The following is a 21,456-nucleotide window of genomic DNA, read 5'->3' on the forward strand; positions in this document are numbered from 1 at the left end:
GTGCTCCTGTAAGCAATTACTCTGAATATCCACCCAATCAATTTGTCTGTGGCTGTCGGTGGAATTTGAAACCTGCCTTTTCTCTCTTAATCTGTAGTCCATATATGGGTAAGTGGTTCTTCTTTCTTCCTGCCTTTCCATGCCCTGCCCTAGCCAAGCTCTATATAAGAATGAGCCCAGCAGCCTGAGACACAGACCTGTCACTGTAGGAAGCAGCATCCATATCCTCAACAGGACAGAGCTTGGGTAAGTTGCAGGTCGGGATGAGCGAATCTGACAATTTTGGTCTCTTCCAGTCTTTCACATCAGCTTGCGATTTTCTTTTTTAAAAACCAGAATATCAGTGAACTTCTTCCAATGTACACATTTTTTGAATCATTTCTCCTTTCTGTAATGCACTTCTAATGCTATTTTCATATATATAGGCATTTTTACACATGCTGTATTCTAGTACAGTGGAACCTCAGAAGCCGAAAGCCTTTGAACTCGAACTTTTAGGCTCCTGAATGATCGAAAAACAGAAGTGATTGTTCTGGTTTTCAAATGATTTTCGGAAGCCAAATGTCTGGTGCGGCTTCAGTGGTTTCCGATTGGCTGGAGCATGCTCCTGCAGCCAATTGGAAGCTGTGCTTTGGTTTTCGAACTGTTCCGGGAGTCGAACGGACTCCCAGAATGGATTGGATTTGGAAACCAAGGTAGGACTGTATTGCATCGTTCTACACATTACATGGCTGTCGAATTGCACTGCCCACCATGTCTGTTCTGACAATGTGGCTGCTGGTTCACACTTTGAGGAACTGAAACCAGATTTTAAGGAAGCACAGCTTTTGAAGAAATGGGATACTACCCGCCTTCCTTGGATGCTAAAACCGATGAGGATTTGTCCCATGAATTTTTTCTCAGATTCATGCAGGAGCCCAGTCAGCTGTAATCAGTCCTTTTGTGTGGCAAGCGTCCTAAGGAAACACTGCAGTGGAAGGGAATCGGTGGGATAAGCAAAGGGGCAGGAAAATTCACTGTGCTTGATGCAACAAGGGCAAAGCTCCTGTGGATCTACGTCAAGCAGATTTCCTGACAATGCGGCTACTGATTTGCACTTTATTTGGGGGCTGCCATCTGTACTGCACTCTATGCACTCAATGAACTATCTGTATTCTTATGCCAGCAGAGCTCGACTGATTACTATCAATTGCTTTCCAGCAGAATCGTAAGTGTGTTTGTGAGGTGGGACATGGCAGGTGACCTGCCACCATGAATCCTGGCACTGCCCAGGGCATACGGTTTTGTGGGAGTTTTCTTTGTTGTCCTTCATTGGCTCCAATGGAAGGGGAGAATTAGTTACACCATTTCCAGGCAGGTTCTGATGGTGTCCCGCCCCTGGGGCCTCTTGCATGAATCAATAAGATCGGATCAAGCAGATCCAAAGCAATCTCTGTCCTTCCTTTGCCTGTTTCTGGGGCTACCACCAGGGAATTACCCTTTGCTCCCTGAGCTCCCCGTGCCCTTCTGCCAACAAAGATCTTTTTCTTCCTGCCATCACTACATGGACAAAATGGCAATCAGTGGGGATAGGTTTTGATTTACTGTACTTTCCTTTCCATAAAGGTCAACCAGAAGATGGAACATGGTCAGCACTAGGTGCCTCTGCACATGAACCTTATTTGACTCCATGATACTTCAACAATCGCCAGCTTTAAGTTTTGGGATCTCTCTTCTTTCTCTAATCTTCCCATTTATGATTTTAAGAACAGAAAATACTGATTTACTTCTTCCTGCTATCCCCACATTTACAATGCCAATAAGTAAGGATAGGTTTTTAATTTGCTGCACATTTCCTTCCACTAAAGGTCACCCAGAAGATGGGGGTTGTCACCTACCTTTGCCTTCTTGGGTTCCTGGTCTCCTATTCTTTCCCAGCAGGTGAGTGCTTTAACAATTATCTGGGAATTCCCCAGAAATTTTAATTGGTGTTAAGCTCATGAGAAGAGAAGACTCCCTGGAAAAGACCCTGATGTTGGGAAAGATTGAGGGCACAAGGAGAAGGGAATGACAGAGGACGAGATGGTTGGACAGTGTTCTAGAAGTTACTAACATGAGTTTGACCAAACTGTGAGAGGCACTGGAAGACAGGAGTGCCTGGTGTGCTCTGGTCCATGGGGTCACGAAGAGTTGGACATGACTAAATGACTGAACAACAAATATTTATAAAAACAAAACTACTTGTCAGATTTCCAGGTGATGGTAATCCACCCAAGACTGTCGGAATAAATAACCAGGGAATGGAAGCAGGTCCATTAGGGTGAATAGGGAACTGCCCTACCAACCTCAATCTGCTCTGAACCACTCCTCATATTCATATTTACAACCAGTCAGGGAGTGGCGCTGCCTGTCATTGACTCTGGATTCACTTACTGTTTGCCTGCCTGCTTTCTGTCCCAATTTCATATTGGTGCCATGGGGTACCAGTCACCAATGGAAGCAGGAATGTTTAAATTAGGTCTGCATTCATTAATCTTAAAATTATCTGTGCAAATTTGTAGGTGAAGTAGGATTCCACATTGAAAATTGCATTCTAACAGCTCCCCCCCCCCACATCTTTTTCTTCTTTTACTCCTCTCTCCATACAGTAAAGGCCAGATCCTGTCCCAGGAATTGGATGAAATCCCAGGGCAGCTGCTATGCATATTTTGACTCTAAGAAAACTTGGTCTGAAGCTGAGGTAAGAAGCTGTTTCTCACCAACCAAGCTGTCACATCAGGTGCTGTCATGGGTTTCAGATGACATTTTTGTGAGGAGGGCTATCCGTGTGAGCTGTTGGGAGACAATACCTGGCCAGAATCTTGGTATAATCAAAAGAGAGTTGCTCACCCATTGTGTTCAAGTAACCTGTTTCCACAGGAGCCAAGAAAGCTTAATTAACAGTCAGGAGAGATGGCCTGGCAAGAAGGTACCACCTCACAAGTGAAAAGATACAAGCTATCTCTGCCCCTTTGTCTCTCCAGCTTGCATGTGAGCAGGAGGGACCTCAGGGCTCACTCAGCTGGGGGGGGGGGGAGTGGAGCCTTCCCACCCCCAAGCCAAGAACCGCAAACAAGCTGTGTCATCCTCAGCTCTGCAGGGTGTTGGGATGAGAGTGCCTCATCTCTTGCAATGAGAGCTGTGGCCGCTTCACCCCATGCCTTGAGGGCTGGGGCCAATACAGATTGTTGTTTCAACATCATGGTGTATCGCCAGATTGTGATGTTTGGCTGGTGACACATCATGGTGTTGAAAACCTGACATCACCCAGCTATATACAGTTAAGAACAACTATTTCAAACATTAAGATAATAGTTAAATTCAAGGATAAGCTACAAAACCAGATTAAAACACAGGTCAACATTCCACATGCCTGCATAAAGGTAAAGGGACCCCTGACCATTAGGTCCAGTCGTGACCGACTCTGGGGTTGCGCGCTCATCTCGCTCTATAGGCCGAGGGAGCCGGCGTTTGTCTGCAGACAGCCTCCGGGTCATGTGGCCAGCATGACTAAGCGCTTCTGGCGAACCAGAGCAGCGCACAGAAACGCTGTTTACCTTCCCGCCGGAGCGGTCCTTATTTATCTACTTACACTTTGACGGGCTTTCGAACTGCTAGGTTGGCAGGAGCAGGGACCAAGCAACAGGAGCTCACCCCGTTGCGGGGATTTGAACCGCCGACCTTCTGATCGGCAAGTCCTAGGCTCTGTGGTTTAACCCACAGCACCACCGGCTTCTGAAAAGAGTGCAGCCAAATCATGACTATGAGCATTCTTCCTGCATTCATCCCAGTTTTTGTGTATGAGCTTCAAGGTGGTTTTCTTGCACCAAGATTGAGTGCTTGAAGTACCTTTAATTGCACTCGTGTGCAGCAGGTCCAGCAGGTTTCTTTAGTTTCCCAGCAGGTCCAGAGGATGGAGAAAGGGGCCTGGCTTCACTCACAGCATTTTCTTCACCCCTTTTTCTCTCTTCCTTCCTCAGCTGCTTTAGTTCCCATTTGAAAAACTTCCAACTCTCCACCACTGGTGTTTTATGATTTTTAAATAATTGTTATTACTTATTTGACAAGTTGTGAACCCCTCTGGGAAAGCTTTGTGGGAAAGAGTCTCTCTCTCTCTGTGTGTGTGTGTGTGTGTGTGTGTGTGTTAGTAATAGTGGTGGAGCTTATTTACTTGCTTGGCTATTCTCAGAATGAGTGCCTGAGCTATGGCTGTGGGACCCATCTTGCCTCCATCCTCAATGAGAAAGAGTCAGATGCGGTGGCCAATTACATCTCTGCAAACCAGAAAAACGCAAGCCAGGTCTGGATTGGGCTGCATGATCCCACTGAGGTGAGTTGCCTTTACTTTCTCTATTTCAGGCCATTGTCACTGAGTAATGGCTTCTTAGCATCACCATTCCATCCTTATCTGAATCGTCTCCCCAGATGACTCCAATATGGGACTTTTCCACAATTTTCTAATAGAATCCTCCTCTAATATTGTTGTGGAAGTGGGGAGATGATTAACATATTCAATCCTCCTGGCAAACTAGGAATAATATCCCCTCACTCACCCAAGTTTAGGATGTTCCACCATTCTCCAGCAGAGTTTCTTGTTCTTTGAGGAAAATAAGTGGCTCACGTAAATGTAAACTAAGCTTTGAATAATAAAGAAAACTGTAACAAAATAACAAAATAAGAGAAACTAATTACAACAACATGAGGCTAGTCTGAGGCAAGAAGTGAGAAGAGGCAGTTGGTCCCTCTTAACTGATATTCTTAACGGAACACAGACACTGAAGGGAGGGGCTCCAGACTTGTGTCCGGAGCAAAACACACAAGTCCCGCCCACCAGATACCAAGCACTCTACTATTCAAATTAGGTCCCAGTGTTTTTCCTACAAATACAATCGTACCTTGGTTCTCGAACACCTTGTGACTCAAACGTTTTGGCTTCTAAACACCTTAAACCCGGAAGTGAGTTTTCCAGTTTGTAAACGTTCTTTGAAACCCTAACGTCTGATGTGACTTCCGTAGCTTCTGATTGAGTGCAGGAAGCTCCTGCAGCCTATTGGAAGCCACACTTTGGTTTTTGAACGTTTTTGGAAGTCGAATGGGCTTCTGGAAAGGATTCCATTAGAGAACCAAGGTACAACTGTATCTCCATCATAACTGGCAATAGCTTCATAACTGGCCAACTCTCCACGTGATCTTTGCATTGGCCTCCTCATTTCAAATGAATGTATGATCTGTTCTATCACATTGCTGCAGAAAGGACATTGGAGGTGGTTGGATGACGAGATCTACAATTACAAACGCTGGGATTCTCATCGCCCAGACAACTACAACAATGAAGAATATTGTGTGCATCTGCTAAAGGACGCAGGTAGGCAAGCAATTTGTAGGGACTGATAAAAAAAAAGGTTTCATGCCTATCACTCCATCAGTTTCAAGTATTTCAAAGGGTAGTATCTGACTTTAAAAATCAAAATGATCAAACTCAATATACTTTGGATAGTCATTGCTATTGATGGTCCATTCATTTGAAAGGTTTACTCTGGGTATTAGTTGAGTGAACACAGTGGCAGAGCTTCATGCTCTGGCACCAGGGGGGGGGGCGGCGGAGAGCAGGTGGGGGAGGGGCTGGTGCACATCCTGGGGGCAGGGGGTGCCGCTTGCGGGGCTGGGGCGCCCAGCACTGGTCGGGGGAGGCCACGATGGCACCCTGCCCGGATCGCCCTGCCAGGGGCAGGACACTCCCCTCTCACTCCTCTTCCTCTGCCAGTGAGTGGATACACTCTCAGCCTGGTGTTTCTCTGTACTAAGGTTCACAAGTCAATATTACGCTAAGACCAGACCATGTCATTAACGAGGAGGCAGGTTTAGTTGTTGTTTGAAGACTATGGAGGACTTGACCTGGCATGTGTAACAGAGACTTGGCTGGATGAAGAAGATGGGCCTGTCCTTGCCACTGCTTGTCTACCAGGTTTCTCTTACACACAGCAACCCAGCTCATATGGGCGGGGAGGCGAGGTTGCAGTGAGTTTTAGGAAGTCAATAGTTTGTACCAGGCGTCCTATTGGGAAGACCCAGTTTGCTGAGCGTGTGTTCTGGAAGTTGGACAACAGGAACAGTACAGGATTCCTTTTGGTGTACTGACCTCCCCGGTGTACCAAGGATTCCCTGACTGAGCTGCTTCAGGTCGTGGCGGATGTTCTCCTGGAGACACCTAGTTTGGTTGTCCTAGGGGATTTAACATCCATGCTGACACGACCTTACAAGGCACTGCTTGGGACTTCATGGGAAAGCATGACCTCCATGGGGATGTCCCTGAATGAATTTCGCCCAACTCATTGTTGCGGACATGCCTTAGACCGGGAGTTCACCTCTATGGATGTGGGTGATCTGACACTAAGTAAAAGCGAAACAAAAGAAGTGCCATGGTCAGATCACTTCCTGGTGCTGCAACCCTTTCCCTCTGCAGGGAGGTGGGACTGATTTGGACCCCCCCACACTTAATGGATTCAAATGGTTTCCAGAGTGTAGTAGGGGATGTTTTATCCCATGTTGATGGCCTTTCAGCTGATTCCCCTCTGGCCCGCTGGAATGCAGAGTTAACCAGAGCTATCAACTGTCTGGCTCCGAAGCGCTCTCTCCAACTGCATGGAGCCTGGCAGCCTCATGGTTTTCCCCAGAGCTGAGGGTGATGAAACAATCACTGAGGTGGCAATAGCACCAGTGGTGGAAATCAGACCAGAAACGGGTTAGAGCTCAACGTTGAGCCTACCAAGTGGCAATGGCGATGGTGAAGAGGTCCTTCTTCACTGCCTCTATTGCATCTGCAGAAAACAGCAGCAGGAGACTCTTTCAGGTGGTTCACAATCTTAACAGAACCACCTTCACCATTGGGGCCTGGTAAGGACCCCAAGATCTCCTGCAATGATTTTGCAACTTTTTTGCAGGCAAAGCCGCTCAGATTCGGAAAGAGGTAGACGCCATCATGGGAGCAGGGCTGGGACAGGAGAGTGCTAGAGTCCTGTCTATTCCAGTTGCATGGGATCAGTTGCATGACCTCCGAGGATGTGGACAGGCTGCTTGGATGAGTGAAACTGACCACCTGTCTCCTCGATCCTTGCCCATCCTGGCTCAGAAAAGTGAGCCGGGAAGGGCAGGGTGATGGACTCCGGGGGATAGTGAATGCTTCCCTCTGTGAGCAAGCTTTCCCGGAACCGCTGAAAGAGTCAGTTATTAAACCGCGTCTTTAAAAAACATCTTTGGACATGGCCAATATGGACAACTATCACCCAGTCTCAAATCTTCCATTCTTGGGCAAAGTGACTGAGCTGAACAACTCCAAGCACGCCTGGAGGTTGTGGACCATTTGGATCCCTTCCAATTGGGATTCAGGCCTCATCATGGGACTGAAACTGCCTTGGTCACGCTGGTCAATGATCTCTGGTGGACTAGGGACAAGGGTGAAAGCTGTTTCCTAGTTCTGCTGGATCTCTCAGCGGCCTTTGATACCATCAACCATGACATCCTTCTGGACTGTCTAGAGGCGCTAGGAGCTGGGGGCACTGTTATGTAGTGGTTCTGCTCCTTCCTCCTGGGCCATGTTCAGAAAGTGGTGGTGGGAGGCTCTCACTTGTTGGGTGCCTCAGGGTTCTGTCCTCTCCCCCATGCTTTTCAACATCTACATGCAGCTGCTGGGAGAGATCATCAGCGGGTTTGGGCTGGGTGTTCATCAGTATGCAGATGATACCCAGCTCTACCTCTCTTTCAAATCAGAACCAGTGAAGGCGGTGAAGGTCCTTTTTGAGTGTTTGGAGGCAGTTGGAGGATGGATGGCAGCTAACAGATTGAGGCTGAATCCTGACAAGTACTGTTTTGGGGGGACAGGGGGATGGCAGGTGTGGAGGACTCTCTGGTTCTGAATGGGGTAACTGAAGGACCAGATGTGCAGCCTGGGACTCATTTTAGACTCACAGCTGTCCGTGGAGCCACAGGCCAATTCTGTGTTCAGGGCAGCTGCCTACCAGCTCCATCTGGTATGCAGGCTGAGACCCTACCTGCTTGCAGACTGTCTTGCCAGAGTGGTTCATGCTCTAGTTATCTCCTGCTTTGACTACTGCAATGCGCTCTGTGTGAGGCTACCTTTGAAGGTGAGCCAGAAACTGCAATTAATCCAGAATGCAGCACTAGACTGGTGACTGGGAGTCACCATGCAGAGACTGTATAACACTGGTCCTGAAAGACCTACATTGGCTCCCACTACGTTTCTGAGCACAATTCAAAGTGTTGGTGCTGATCTCAATGGTCTCAGCCCAGTATACCTGAAGGAGTGGCTCCACCCCCATTGTTCAACCTGGGCACAGAGGTCCAGCTCTGAGGGCCTTCTGGTGGTTCCCTCACTATTATTAAAGTCTGAATCCATTTTATTCCCCCTACACATTGGGGAAAGGAATAATAGGCAATAAGAAGTAACTTTCCTTATTTCTTGAATTATAATTTTTGTTTTGAATTTCAGGTTTTAAGAAGTGGAATGATGTACAATGCAACAACAAATATGCCTTCATCTGCAAGCGATAACTCTAAAGGAGACTTCCCTTCTCCACTGTGTTGGCTGGGAAGCTGCCTTGACATTATTTCTGCTCTCTCTCATCACTTTCAAAATAGCCATTGCTATAGAGATGCCTCTTCAATTTCCCCCTTCCCTTTGAAATTTTCTTGGACCTGCAGCAGAGCATCATCTTAATAAATTCTCTTCCATGCATATTTTCCTTATTGCATTGCTGTTCTGCTTTGTCTATCCATACTTACAAGCACGGCCACCCCACCTACGAGGCAAGGTGAAGTTCTTGCCTCAGACGGCAAGCTGGGATGGGTAGCAGATTGGCCTCCTGCTCTTGTTGACTGTCTCCTCCGTCTCCACCAGCCTGCCCTGCTTGCATCCACATTCCCTCCTATAATGCAAGGACATCATAGATGATAGGAGAGACCTGCCCCTGTTACATGGGTGCATTGTGTATGTGCCCTGAGGGAATGGCAAAGAGAATGATGATGAGGGCATTGGCACTGGAAGGCCTTTTCTGGGTGAGTGCCAGCTGCCCACAAGTGGGGACCTGGGGGTGAGTGACAGGGGTGCCATGTTAGCTGGAATCGCATGGAGTGGCAGGAGCTGAAGTCACGGGAGGAGAGAAGGTTATCCTGGCTCTGCCTTTATCTCTTCCACAAACCCAAGTGCTCAATCCCTTCCTGAAGCCATTTACTAGGTACTGGAGTCAGGAACATTGGCATGTTGCTGTTAGTTAGGATAAGCCTGACTTTCAGCATAGCTGACAAGAAAGGCTGTAGAGGATTGGTTCCTCCTTTGCAAGGTGTGTAGTTCTTGGGCAGGCAGGTGAAGCAGGAAAGAACAGCATCCCCTACCATGTAAAGGAGGCCCATTGTCTTTTAGACTTCTTCACTATGATTCTTGGGGGTGCAATTTTCTCATTTGCTTCAGTTGCCAGGATGCCTTGGGCTGACCTGCCTTAGGGACACTTCTTCTACCATCACTGCTGCTCACAACACACAGAGCATTCATACCTCAAAGTAGCTACAAATTCCCATCCTAAAGCACACTCCTTTTCTCAGAGCTCCTCATACTGTTGATACTATAACCAGAATTGTGTAAGCCATAAAGTGAGGATAGGGAAAATTACAAGAGGACCCCACAGCATGTGACTCTTGGGATACGTCCGGGGAGATGGGGGCAATTGGCTCCAGCCCACCGGCCGGCAGCTGGGCAAACTCCAGTTCTTGGAACAGCATCAAAACTGCGACTCAAGCCTCAGACACCTTTAGAGACTGAGCATGTAATTTAGCAGAGATAAGAACTCTTTGCAACAGAAGTAGCGGACAGAGGCATATGTTAGCATATTTACAAGCATTTATTCAGCATCAGGACAAAAGAAAAAACATGTCTGCTTCCCTTTGTGTCCAAGTAAATGGCACAGGCAAATGCTATATACAACGGAAGTTCCCAGCAGACTGTGCTGGAAGTAAACTGACATGTGACATACAACAACTCTACATGCCTGTTCTAAAGGTGGAACGAAACTATATCCTAGCAGTGACCTCTGACAAGGCCTGGGATGCTGCATTGTTCATTCGACCAGCCCCAGCAAAAGCTGCCTAGATCTTCCAGTGCAGCCTGGGATAGAAGGAGAAATACTCTTAAGCATTCACAGTTACACACAAAACATTTTGCCAATCACGATAAACAGAAAATTACAACCCATGTGTTTAAGTAAGAATTTTAACTTGCTGCACCTGTGAGATGTTTGATGGCTTTATGGTTGTATTTCTGATTCATTTTATATTTTTTGTTTTGTGCAATGGCTATGGTATATCAACAAGCAACAGCCCCATGGTGACAAGCAGACATGGCAAATGGGGTGGGGCATAGGCGTTTCACAAATGTTTTCTCAGTAGGAAGAAAGCCTTGATCTTTCAAGCAAGGTAATTCTGAGTAGCCACCCAATTGCCTTTTATACTGCAAAGGCAGTACTGTATACTGTACTTGGGGAGTGATTGAAATAATGTTGAAGTGGAGGAAAGTGCTTTAACAAACATATCTCAGTACTGAAGCAGACTTTTGTCCTTTGCCTGATGTCAGGGCTAGCAGCATATATCACCAGCTTCCCCTGTTCCTTTTCTGCTGCTCTGGGAGGCTCCTCTCCAGAGTCCCAGGTTCCTTCCTCTGATTGCTTAGCAGCAGCAATTATGTGATTAAGGATCCTTAGCAATGATGCTGCCTGTCAAAGGCTCAGATGGTTGCCTCTATGTTCCTTTTATCCCCCCCTGCCTGGTGACCCTGTTTGTACTATTTAATTGCCTTTAAATGTATTAAGAGCTGTAACTCAACCGGAATGGTACGGATTGCTGTCTTATAATGGTGACGTTGTACCAGGACTGCCTGCAAGCATTCCAGAGTCTGAGCTTTTCTTTTCTTAAAGTAAATCTCTTCCTGCCTAGAAGGAAACCTAGCAGTTTCTCAGACAGACAACTAGCATGCCAGCAATTTGTAGCTATTTTTAGGTTTGACTGCAGTGAGCCGCACTGCTGGGGGCAGGTCCCTTAGGTGCTGTGCTCCTCGTTCCCTGCGACCACCACCTAAACTTGAGTTGGTGCTCTTGGACCTTGAGTTGCAAAGATGGATGGACTGAGAAGGTCATAGTCATGGGTTGCAGTGAATGGCTGCAGAGAGCAAGCCTTGAAGGCTCAATTGTTGAAGGGGGGAAAACAAGGGTGCTGTGCACCCCTAAAGAAAACTCAAAAGGGAGTTTTGGGTGCAGGGTTTTGGCAACGCCAAATTGCGAGCTCCCCTGATAACCCCACCACTCTGAAAGGGGAGGTGGGGGGGGGGAAAGACAGGGTTGAGCCAAAGCACAATAATCCATTGCTAATCCCTCCCCCTGATGAGAAGCCTCAGGCTCTGGCTGTAAAGCGGTTAATGTCTGTTGAGGGAGGGGGCCCAACCCATTTGCCGTCTTGCCCTGAGCCCCCTAGTCCCACTTCACCTCACCGGGAAGCGAGCTTTGCTTGATTACATTTCAACACTTGCTGGATCCAGGGATTAGAGGGGTCTGGCACCCCGCTCCCAACTCATAACATTACTATGTCAAATTGACCTTTGCACCAACTATTTCTTAACAACCATTTCTTAACAAATGCAACTATTTCTTAACAAGGGTGACTTGGCTATAGAGGTGGAATAGGCATTAGAAACCACGCTTTGGGTTTGCACAGCTTGCACAAAGAGCTACAGTTGGTCAAGTTCCTTCTTCTGCAGAACTGTTACATTTGCAGGATCCTTTTCACCTTTTGCACCAGGTCATACTTATTATCTACTTGCAAATTTCTTCCACCTCTTTCCTTCTGATTTTATGTGCCTCTCTGCCAGGGGTGCCAGCTTGGGGGTGGGGCTGAGCTCTTTGGGTGCCCCAAATGATTTTTTTGGCTGGGGCGGAGCTCCCATAATATTCAGGGGACAGAGAAGGCTGGGCACCAAGCCGCAGTTCCCATGGCTGGTTTCTCCTCCTCCCCCCGGATGTTCCTCTTTTCTGTGTGTATTATTTTTATTAATTTTTTCTATTTTACAATTTAGTATATTCATTTAAACAACCTTTCCTAGTTTCCTAGTTCTGCTGGATCTCTCAGCAGCCTTTGACACCATCAACCATAACATCCTTCTGGACCGTCTAGAAGGGCTGGGAGCTGGGGGCACTGTTATATGCTGGTTCCGCTCCTTTCTCCTGGGCCGTGTCCAGAAAGTGGTGTTGGGGGATGAGTGTTCAGACCCCTGGGCTCTCACTTGTGGGGTGCCTCAGGGTTCCGTCCTCTCCCCCATGCTTTTTAATATCTATATGAAGGCGCTGGGAGAGATCATCAGCGGGTTTCGGCTGGGTGTTCATCAGTATGCAGAATACACCCAGCTCTACCTCTCTTTTAAAGCAGAACCAGTGAAGGCGGTGAAGGTCCTGTGTGAGTGCCTGGAGGCGATTGGAGGATGGATGGCGACTAACAGATTGAGGTTGAATCCTGACAAGACTGAAATACTGTTTTGGGGGGACAGGGGGTGGGCGGGTGTGGGGGACTCCCTGGTCCTGAATGGGGAAACTGTGCCCCTGAAGGACCAGGTGCGCAGCCTGGGAGTCATTTTGGACTTACAGCTGTCCATGGAGGCGCAGGTTAATTCTGTGTCCAGGGCAGCTGTCTACCAACTCCATCTGGTATGCAGTCTGAGACCCTACCTGCTTGTGGACAGTCTTGCCAGAGTGGTGCATGCTCCAGTTATCTCCCGCTTGGACTACTGCAATGCGCTCTACGTGGGGCTACCTTTGAAGGTGACCCGGAAACTGCAATTAATCCAGAATGCGGCAGCTAGACTGGTGACCTGGAGTGGCCGCCAGGACCACATAACACTGGTCCTGAGAGATCTGCATTGGCTCCCAGTACGTTTCCGAGCATAAATCAAAGTTTTGGTGCTGACCTTTAAAGCTCTACTCGGCCTCGGTCCTGTATACTTGAAGGAGCATCTCCACCCCCATCATTCACCCCGGACACTGAGATCCAGCACCGAGGGCCTTCTGGCAGTTCCCTCATTGCGAGAAGTGAAATTATAGACAACCAGACAGAGGGCCTTTTCGGTAGTGGTGCCCGCCCTGTGGAATGTCCTCCCTTCACCTGTGAAGGAAATAAGCAGCTATCTTCTTTTTAAAAGACATCTGAAGGCAGCCCTGTTTAGGGAAGTTTTTAATATTTAATGCTGTATTGTTTTTAACACTTGATTGGAAGCAGCCCAGAGTGGCTGGGGAAACTCAGGCAGATGGGCGGGGTATAAATAATAAGTTATTATTATTATTGTTGTTGTTATTAACCTGAAAATGTCAATGACTTCCCTTCTCTTTCCATGGTTCATTTTGCATATTACAAATCCCTGCATATTTTACATAAACTAAACCATTCAGTATTCCATTATGACATCCATCAAAACTTGTTTACACTGTTGAATTTATCTGAATGCTGCCAACGCTTTCAAGTGCACAGAATTCTCCACCATACATTCAAGAAACATTTACCAATCTTCTTGTTCTCTTATTTGATAGGTTAGGTCTGCAAGCTGCACATATTCCATCAGTTTAAGTCGCCATTCTTCTTTAGTTGGGACCTTGCTCTTTTTCCAGCCCCTGGCTCCTCCTCTTGGCACAATGCCAAGCATCATGCAACATGTGAGACACTCAAGACATGATGCCCGTGATATCACTTGTATGGTGTCGGGGGCAGTCGGGACCTCTTTCCCCAACAGCCACAGGAAGAGGAGGAGAAGAAGCCAGGGTTCAGGACACTTGGCCAAGTGATGTCACAAATACACACACACCAACTATTGCATGCGTGATGTCACACATGCACACAACACCCCCCCCAATTCTGCTTCGTAAGTTCTGCCCTTGAGAGATGCCTTCTGAGGGGGATGAACTAGATGTCACATTAAACATGGTCCAGACGATTAATATAGTAGCAGGCATAGGGGTCCCAATTTTCCTCTGGACTTCAGTGCATGCACAGAGAAGAGAGACACCTTCCCTTATCCACTGCAGTCTCAACAGAAGTTGTTCTGCCAGAGCTGCTATGACTCCTAGAATGGTAGCCAATGAGAGTGGGGAGCAATGACAGATTTCCCTCTGGGGTAATAGTTGTTTGGTGGGGTGATGTGGGGCAGGGGGAGCAGAGCTTAATCAGGGCTAGACCAAGGGACAAAACTTTGGTTCCAGTTACTACAGGGGCCTGCCATGCTGGTGTTGTACAACACAGCTAATGTGGATGGTACTGGGTTGGGTCAGGGTGGTGTTACATTTGTGGCTATCTGAATGCAGCAGCAGCAGAGGGGACTTGGCATTAGGACAAGCATATTAGCAATTGCTCTGAATATTCACGCAATCAAAATGTCGGTGGTTTTCAGTGGAATTTGAAAGCAGCCTTTTCTCTCTTGATCTGTACTCCATATATGGAAATGTGGTTCATATTTCTTCCCTTTTTTTTCATGCCCTTCCCTGGCCAAGTTCTATATAAGAATGGACACCACAGCCTGAGAACCCAACTTGCCACGGCAGAAAGCAGCATCCATCACCTCAACGGGACGGAGCTTGGGTAAGTTGGAGGTCGGGATGGGTGAATCTGACAGCTTAGGTCTCTTGCATTCTTCCACATCAGTTGGCATTTTTAAAATTAAAAAAAAATCAGCATTTTAGTAAATTTCTATTAATTGACACATTTCTGCGAACATTTCTCCTTTTTATAATGCATTTTACATGCTATTTTCATATACATATGCATTTCTTCACACTGTTTCCTAGTCCTTGCATTTCTCTTCACATTACTTGGCTGGTGAACTGCACTGCCAACCTGAAGAAACACATGCAAACCAGGTGGATTTCTCTTTGTATGCAAAGTGGAACGTATTTTCCCCACGTTCTTAGTGAAGGTGGCCACCAACTCTGTTCTGACATGTGGCTGCTGTTTCACACTTAGAGTAACGGAAACCAGATTTTTCACATATAAGGAAGCTCAGCCTTTGATAAAACAGGAGTCTAGCGGCACTCCTTAGATGCTAGAACTCATGGCAATTTGTTCTATGAATATTTCCTCAAAATCATGCAGCAGTTGTCTTCATAGAGATGACTCAGCCAGCCGTAGTCCATCATTTAGTCTCTAGTGTGTCCCAAGGAAACACTACAGAGGAAGGGAACTCTGCAGGTAAGAGGATGGGAACAAAGTTAGGGATTGGTTGGCTCTGCCTGTCCTTGACTTTGGCTCCACCTATCACTGGTCTTCCTGCCTTCTGCCCTATCAGCCCCAATGGACACCAGCCTCCACTGGTCCAGAAGAGTCAGTGGTCAGCACTAGGTGCATCTGCACACTAACCTTATTTGACTCCATGATACTTCAACAATTGCCAACTTTAGGTTTTGGGTTCTCTCTTCTTTCTCTAATCTTCCCATTTATGATTTTAAGAACACAAAATGCTGGTTTTCTTCTTCCTGCTATCACCACATTGGCAATAAGTAAGGATGTTTTTAATTTGCTGCACATTTCCTTCCACAAAAGGTCAACCAGAAGATGGGGGTTATCACCTACCTTTGCCTTCTTGGTCTCCTGGTCTCCTATTCTTTCCCCGGAGGTGAGTGTTTTAACAATTATCTGGGAATTTTCCAGAAATCTTAATAGGGGCTCAGCATTGATGTAAACAAAAGTACTTGTTAGATTTCCAGGTGATGGTAACCCAGCTAAGGCTGTTGGAATAAATAATCAGGCAATTGAAGCTGGTTCATTAGAATGAATAGGGAATTGCCCTACCAACCTCAGTCTGCCCTGAACCACTCCTCAGATTCATATTGACAACCAGTCAGGGACTGGCACTACCTGTCATTGCCTCTGGATCCACCTTCTGTTGGTCTCCCTGCCTTCTGTCTCACCAATTCAACTGGACACTAACCACCTCTGAAAGCACAAAGGTTTAAATTACCTGTGCTTCCTCACTGGAATAAGCAAAAGTACAAGTAAAGTGAGATTTCACATTAAAAACAGTCTTCTTACAACTTTTGCCCCACCCTCTTTTTCTTCCTTTACTCTTCTTTCCATACAGCAAGGGCCAGATCCTGTCCCAGGGGTTGGCTGAGAGCACTGGGCAACTGCTATGCATATTTTGATAGTCCAAAGTCATGGTCTGCAGCTGAGGTAAGAAGTTGGTTCTCACCAATCAAGCTGTAGCATAAGATATTGTTGTGGGTTGCGCATGAGATCTTTTTGAGGAGGGCTATGTATGTGAGTTGTCCTGAGACAATACCTGGCCAACATTTCAGATTGAGTTGCTCACCCAACATGTTCAAGGGATGTGTTTCCATGGGAGCCATGAAGGCTTAATTAACAGTGAAGACTCGTCAAGGGTGGCAACTTAAATAAAATAAGGGGCGTGGAAGTGGCTGGTAAGCCCTGCTCTGCACAATTGATCACAAGACATGGCACCCCCCCATTGGAATGGCAATGTCCATCACCTTTGGGAACCCGCCCCCTCAAATATTTTATTGGGGGGCTAAAGGGACCTTGGCCCAAAAGAGTTGGATCCTGTGGTCAGGAGGGATGGCCTGGCCAGAATGTATTCACTCACCATTAGGAAGAGGCAAGTCATCTCTCTTACTGAAAAGAATACAATGGTACCTCGTGTTAAGTACTTAATTCATTCCGGAGGTCCGTTCTTAACCTGAAACTGTTTTTAACCTGAAGCACCACTTTAGCTAATGGGGCCTCCTGCTGCTGCCGTGCCGCCGGAGCACAATTTCTGTTCTCATCCTGAAGCAAAGTTCTTAACCTGAGGTACTATTTCTGGGTTAGAGGAGTCTGTAACCTGAAGCGTATGTAACCTGAAGTGTATGTAACCCGAGGTACCACTGTAATGGTCTGCAGTGCCAAAATGGAATGTGGTAGGTTTGTTTGTTTGGTGATTATCTGTGTTGCAGCAGAGGTCAAGCTAATATGAATTCAACATTCGAAAGCAAATCCCTTCAGCTCAAAACTCCTTGCATACATTTAAATGCCTATTTTCCTTTTCTGAAACAATCTCAACATTCTGTATGCAAAGGCTTCTGAATTTGGAGTTGTGAGAAAACCAAATTTGGTCTCCCCCAGAGGACTTATTTCGTGAACCCTCATCCTGATTTGTTTGCACAAAGCTTACACAGAAGTTATGTGATAGCCATTCTTCACTGAACACTCAGTCTGATTTGCCTGAGTAGAGATTAATATTCATTCTTTCATTCATAAATTTTACAAGACTTTTACACTGTTCGGTTTTATTAAAACCCAAAGTGATTTACAAAAAATAACAATACAATAGCACTGTTAGTAACAAACAGTTAAAAACAAGTATTTGAAACATTCAGGGGGAAAATAGAATCAATGAGAAGTCTAAAAACCAGTTTAAAACATACACCAACATTCTACATGTCTGGATAGGGTTGTCTAAAGAAAATGTTTTTAGAAGGTGCCGAAAAGTGTACAGGGAAGTCACAGCAACAAGCATTCATCCTAATTTTCTTTTGGGGTTTTTATCTGTTTCTTTTAAAAAGTAGGTTACTTGGGCCACAGATTGGTCAAAGATAGACAGATGGACAAACAGACGGACCACATTCCAAAAGATAGAATAGATTAAAAACTTTGACATTACACATGATTGTTCACAGCTGGATAACTCCAACGGGGTGGGATATCACTTTTGAATTCTTACCTTAGTATGTTTCCGAGCACAATTCAAAGTGTTGGTGTTGACTTTAAAGCCCTAAACAGCCTTGGCCCAGTATACCTGAAGGAGCATCTCCACCCCCATCATTTAGCCAAAACACTGAGGTCCAGCTAAAAGGGCCTTCTGGCAGTTCCCTCACTGCAAGTAGTGAGGTTACAGGGAACCAGGCAGAGGGCCTTCTTGGTAGTGGCGCCTATCCTGTGGAATGCCCTCCCATCAGATGTCAAGGAAATAAACAACTACCTGACATTTAGAAGACATCTGAAGGCAGCCCTGTTTAGGGAAGGTTTTAATGTCTGATGTTTTATCATGTTTTTAATATTTTGTTGGCTTGGGAGGTCCAGTCAGATGGGTGGGATATAAGTAATAAGTTGTTGTTATTGTTTCGTCTTTTTGATACATTGTGAACCACTTTGGGTACCATTTTGTGGGAAAGTGACCTACAGTTAAGCCGATGATGATAGTGGTGGCAGAAATACTTTAGTGCCTTCTCTATTCTCAGATTGCATGCCAAAGCTATGGCCGTGGGACCCATCTGGCTTCTATACTCACAGGGCAAGAGTCAGCCTTGGTGGCCAATTACATCTCCTCAAAGCAGAAGAGAAAATATAATGTCTGGATTGGTCTCTATGATCCCTATGAGGTGAGTTCCCTTAAATTACTCTATTCCAGGTCATCATCACAGCACAGTGGCTCCTTAGCAATGCCATCCTATCATCTCACAGGCTGCATCCCATAATTATGTCTCCAATATTTTACATAGGGGCCAGGCGTGCTGGGTTCCACCCCACATTAGGGGTGCCCACACATGCAACACGTTGCCGCTCCCTGCCAACCCCCCACAGTGAAAATTTTGTGGGTGCCTCAGCACCCATGGCCCTGCACAGATGGTGCTTATAGTAGGGGGTTCTTCTCTAATGTCTCCATCATAGCTTGCAAGAGCTTCCTGCTGAGCAACCTCCTCTGAAGATCCTTGCACTGAGCTACAAACCTCCTTGGTCAAATGAGCTGTTCCTTCTCTTTCCTGCAGAACCGAAATTGGAAGTGGCTTGATGATTCAATCTTTGATTATGACAACTGGAACAGAAGGGAGCCAAACAACACTGGCGGCAAGGAGTATTGTGTGGAGCTGAAACGTTGGACAGGTAGGGAAACTATTTGCATGCCTGAGAAAAAAGGCGTTTTCACCTTGAATGCTACATTACCCTCCAATTCCCTATAAATTTCCAACCTTTCTCAGGGTTGCATCTCACTAAATTGCACTGAAAATACCTCTGTCAATAGACCCAAATTAACCATCACTAATTAAAGTCTATTGATTAGAAGGCATCCAATTATGAGTCAGATTTAACCCTCAACCAGGTGTTCGCTTGTAGAAATGTTTACAAATCAATTACTCTGTAGACCTGGCTAGCAGTGGTCCATTCATTCAGCATTTAGTGTCACTGCCCAACACACCAGGAAGCTTCAGCTGTAGCTCATCTGCATAGTTTAGTTGCATGTGTTTTATTTGCATGCATACTCATTTACATATTATATTCTGGAAACAGTGGTTTTTCAAGTGGGCCATGTCATATTATTTTCTACAGCATTTCTCTAAGAAGTGGTTAAAGTCAGATAAAGAAACAAAAGAAGGCGCCACATTAAAAAGGACCCAATTTCAGCTGCAAATTTTGAATCAGGAGCACATTTATGAGGTTGATGTCAGGCAACTGTCAGATGGGCAACCCACATGGGGTCGGTCAGTTCTGGACGAGTACATCCTGCACAATGTAGGGTTGCCATACGTCCGGATTTTTCCAGACATGCTTGGGAATCAGGGCCTGAAAATGGCGTCTGGGCAGCAAAGCAGCAAAAAGTCTGGGGAAACCTGGGCATATGGCAACCAGGACTATTTTCAAAGGAAAATGCTTCAAACATGCTTTAAAAGCTGAAAATTTGGGGTGGGGTGGTGGAAGGGAGATGTTCACAAAAAAAAAACAACAACCCTCAAAAAGAGAAAAAAGCTCAGGCAGGTTCTCACTTGTTCCTGGTGGACCTTGCAATGCATGCGCGTTTGCCCAGATGGATGGCATGTGCACAGAGCGGTGGCGGCTGCCAAAAGGAGCTGAGCATCCCAGACTCAGTGCAAGTCAGGAGGAAGCCCAGTTGGTGAGTGTCCCAAAGCCGCTTACATTGAATAGGGGCCTGAACAGGGTTCAGGGAGGGAGGCGGTGCAAGGCCCAAGCAAAACGAAAAGAAAAGAGCTCAACCAGTTTGTCCAGATTTTTAGTATCTGAAATATACCCAAGTCAAATCCAAATCCTAACCCATACTCCAAACCACATCCATTTGGTTATGTAATAATGGGCAAGAAATAGTAACTTTTGTCATGTCTTGAATTTTAGGTTTTCGAAAGTGGAATGATGAACCTTGTCACCATTTCAATACCTATATCTGCAAACAAGAGATTTAAAGGAGACTGGAGTTCCCAACTCTGCCTGCTTAGTGGATCTCTGAATTCATTCCTTCCTCTCCCATTCCTCAAAAACAGCTCTTCTTCATTTTCAAAATAACCTCCTCTATAGAGCTACCTCTTTGGTCTTCCCATTCACTTCGAAGTTTCCTTGTTACTTCTGCAAAATATAATCCTAATAAACTCGCTTATGTGTATTCTCTTTTCACTGAGTCCATCCTTATTGCTCCAGTTCCAAAAAAATATATCTGAAGACTGGGGAAGGGGCAATTCTTGTACTGGAGTTCCCGGAGAAAAGAAGGACATTGTACCTCTGGGGCTCCAGACCAGCAGTGTCGCCAATACCTGACACTCAGGGCAACACGTAGGTGAAACTTTTTATCCCAAACCTAAATTCTTTTCTCAGAGGTGCTCAGCAGAGCTGATACTAAAGCTGGGATTTTGAGAGCTGGGGACAGGGGGAAATGTAAGGGGATCCCAGACTACCCGACCAGTGCCAAATCCTGGGATGCTAAACCAGACACCCCTGCCCCAATTGCTCACCTGTAGGTCCTTCCCTGTGCCAGACATGAGTGATTTTGTCTGGCTGGAATGTGAACTTGAGCACTGACCTTGATTGTCTGGATGGTGGATAGAGAGATAGAAGTAAAGCAGCCTCTGACCTTTGCCTGGCTTGAAGGCAGTCTACTGTGCAAAGGCAAGAGTCCCCATCATCAACATCATCATCAATTATTATTTAAACCCCGCCCATCTGGCTGGGTTTCTCCAGCCACTCTGGGAGGCTCCCAACAGTATATTAAAAACACGATAAAACATCAAACATTAAAAACTTCCCTAAACTGGGCTGCCTTCAGGTATCTTCTAAAAGTCAGAGAGTTGTTTATTTTCTTGACATCTGATGGGAGGCGTTCCACAGAGAAGGCCCTCTGCCTGGTTCCCTGAAGCTTTGCTTCTCACAGTGAGGGAACCACCAGAAGGCCCTCAGTGCTGGACCTCAATGTCCGGGTTGGACGATGGGGGTGGAGACACTTCTTCAGGTATACTAGGCCGAGGCTGTTTAGGCTTTAAAGGTCAGCACCAACACTTTGAATTGTGCTCGGAAATGCACTGGAAGCCAATGTAGGTATTTCAGGACTGGTGTTATATGGTCTCGGTGGCCACT

At 46.2% G+C, this 21,456-nt stretch overlaps 3 protein-coding genes across 7 annotated transcripts in view; 2 read left to right on the forward strand and 1 right to left on the reverse strand.

Annotated features, from left to right (window-relative positions):
- LOC310691186 (C-type lectin BpLec-like) overlaps positions 1–21,456 on the reverse strand; it is a 136,657-nt gene that overhangs the window by 57,731 nt on the left and 57,470 nt on the right. The window contains exon 1 of one of the 5 annotated variants that reach the window (XM_083470848.1): positions 4,572–4,767. The exons of the other annotated variants lie outside the window; for them this stretch is intronic. The gene's annotated coding sequence lies outside the window, so the exon portion shown is untranslated. Of the gene's footprint in view, positions 1–4,571; positions 4,768–21,456 lie in introns of those variants that run through there. 5 annotated transcript variants of the gene reach the window in all.
- LOC310691194 (C-type lectin BpLec-like) lies at positions 183–8,772 on the forward strand. The gene is made up of 6 exons (XM_083470859.1): positions 183–246; positions 1,848–1,920; positions 2,628–2,719; positions 4,208–4,348; positions 5,269–5,383; positions 8,525–8,772. Exons 2-6 carry the CDS (start codon positions 1,860–1,862, stop codon positions 8,584–8,586), a joined length of 471 nt encoding a protein of 156 aa, XP_083326985.1. The 5' UTR covers positions 183–246; positions 1,848–1,859; the 3' UTR covers positions 8,587–8,772.
- LOC310691193 (C-type lectin BfL-2-like) lies at positions 14,630–20,491 on the forward strand. The gene is made up of 6 exons (XM_083470858.1): positions 14,630–14,691; positions 15,649–15,721; positions 16,187–16,278; positions 18,342–18,482; positions 18,870–18,984; positions 20,227–20,491. The coding sequence occupies exons 2-6, from the start codon at positions 15,661–15,663 to the stop codon at positions 20,292–20,294; spliced, it is 477 nt and encodes a 158-aa protein (XP_083326984.1). The 5' UTR covers positions 14,630–14,691; positions 15,649–15,660; the 3' UTR covers positions 20,295–20,491.

The sequence above is a fragment of the Podarcis liolepis genome (genome assembly GCF_965112155.1).
Source record: "Podarcis liolepis genome assembly, chromosome: 13".
Taxonomy (NCBI): domain Eukaryota; kingdom Metazoa; phylum Chordata; class Lepidosauria; order Squamata; family Lacertidae; genus Podarcis; species Podarcis liolepis.

Bases quoted from the DNA above. Each gene is read 5' to 3' on its own strand.
- LOC310691194 (XM_083470859.1), top strand. From the start codon at position 1,860: ATGGGGGTTGTCACCTACCTTTGCCTTCTTGGGTTCCTGGTCTCCTAT. The intron at 1,921-2,627 runs GTGAGTGCTTTA...CTCTCCATACAG, and splicing joins CTCCTATTCTTTCCCAGCAG to TAAAGGCCAGATCCTGTCCC. The intron at 2,720-4,207 runs GTAAGAAGCTGT...GGCTATTCTCAG, and splicing joins AAACTTGGTCTGAAGCTGAG to AATGAGTGCCTGAGCTATGG.
- LOC310691193 (XM_083470858.1), top strand. From the start codon at position 15,661: ATGGGGGTTATCACCTACCTTTGCCTTCTTGGTCTCCTGGTCTCCTAT. The intron at 15,722-16,186 runs GTGAGTGTTTTA...CTTTCCATACAG, and splicing joins CTCCTATTCTTTCCCCGGAG to CAAGGGCCAGATCCTGTCCC. The intron at 18,985-20,226 runs GTAGGGAAACTA...CTTGAATTTTAG, and splicing joins GGAGCTGAAACGTTGGACAG to GTTTTCGAAAGTGGAATGAT.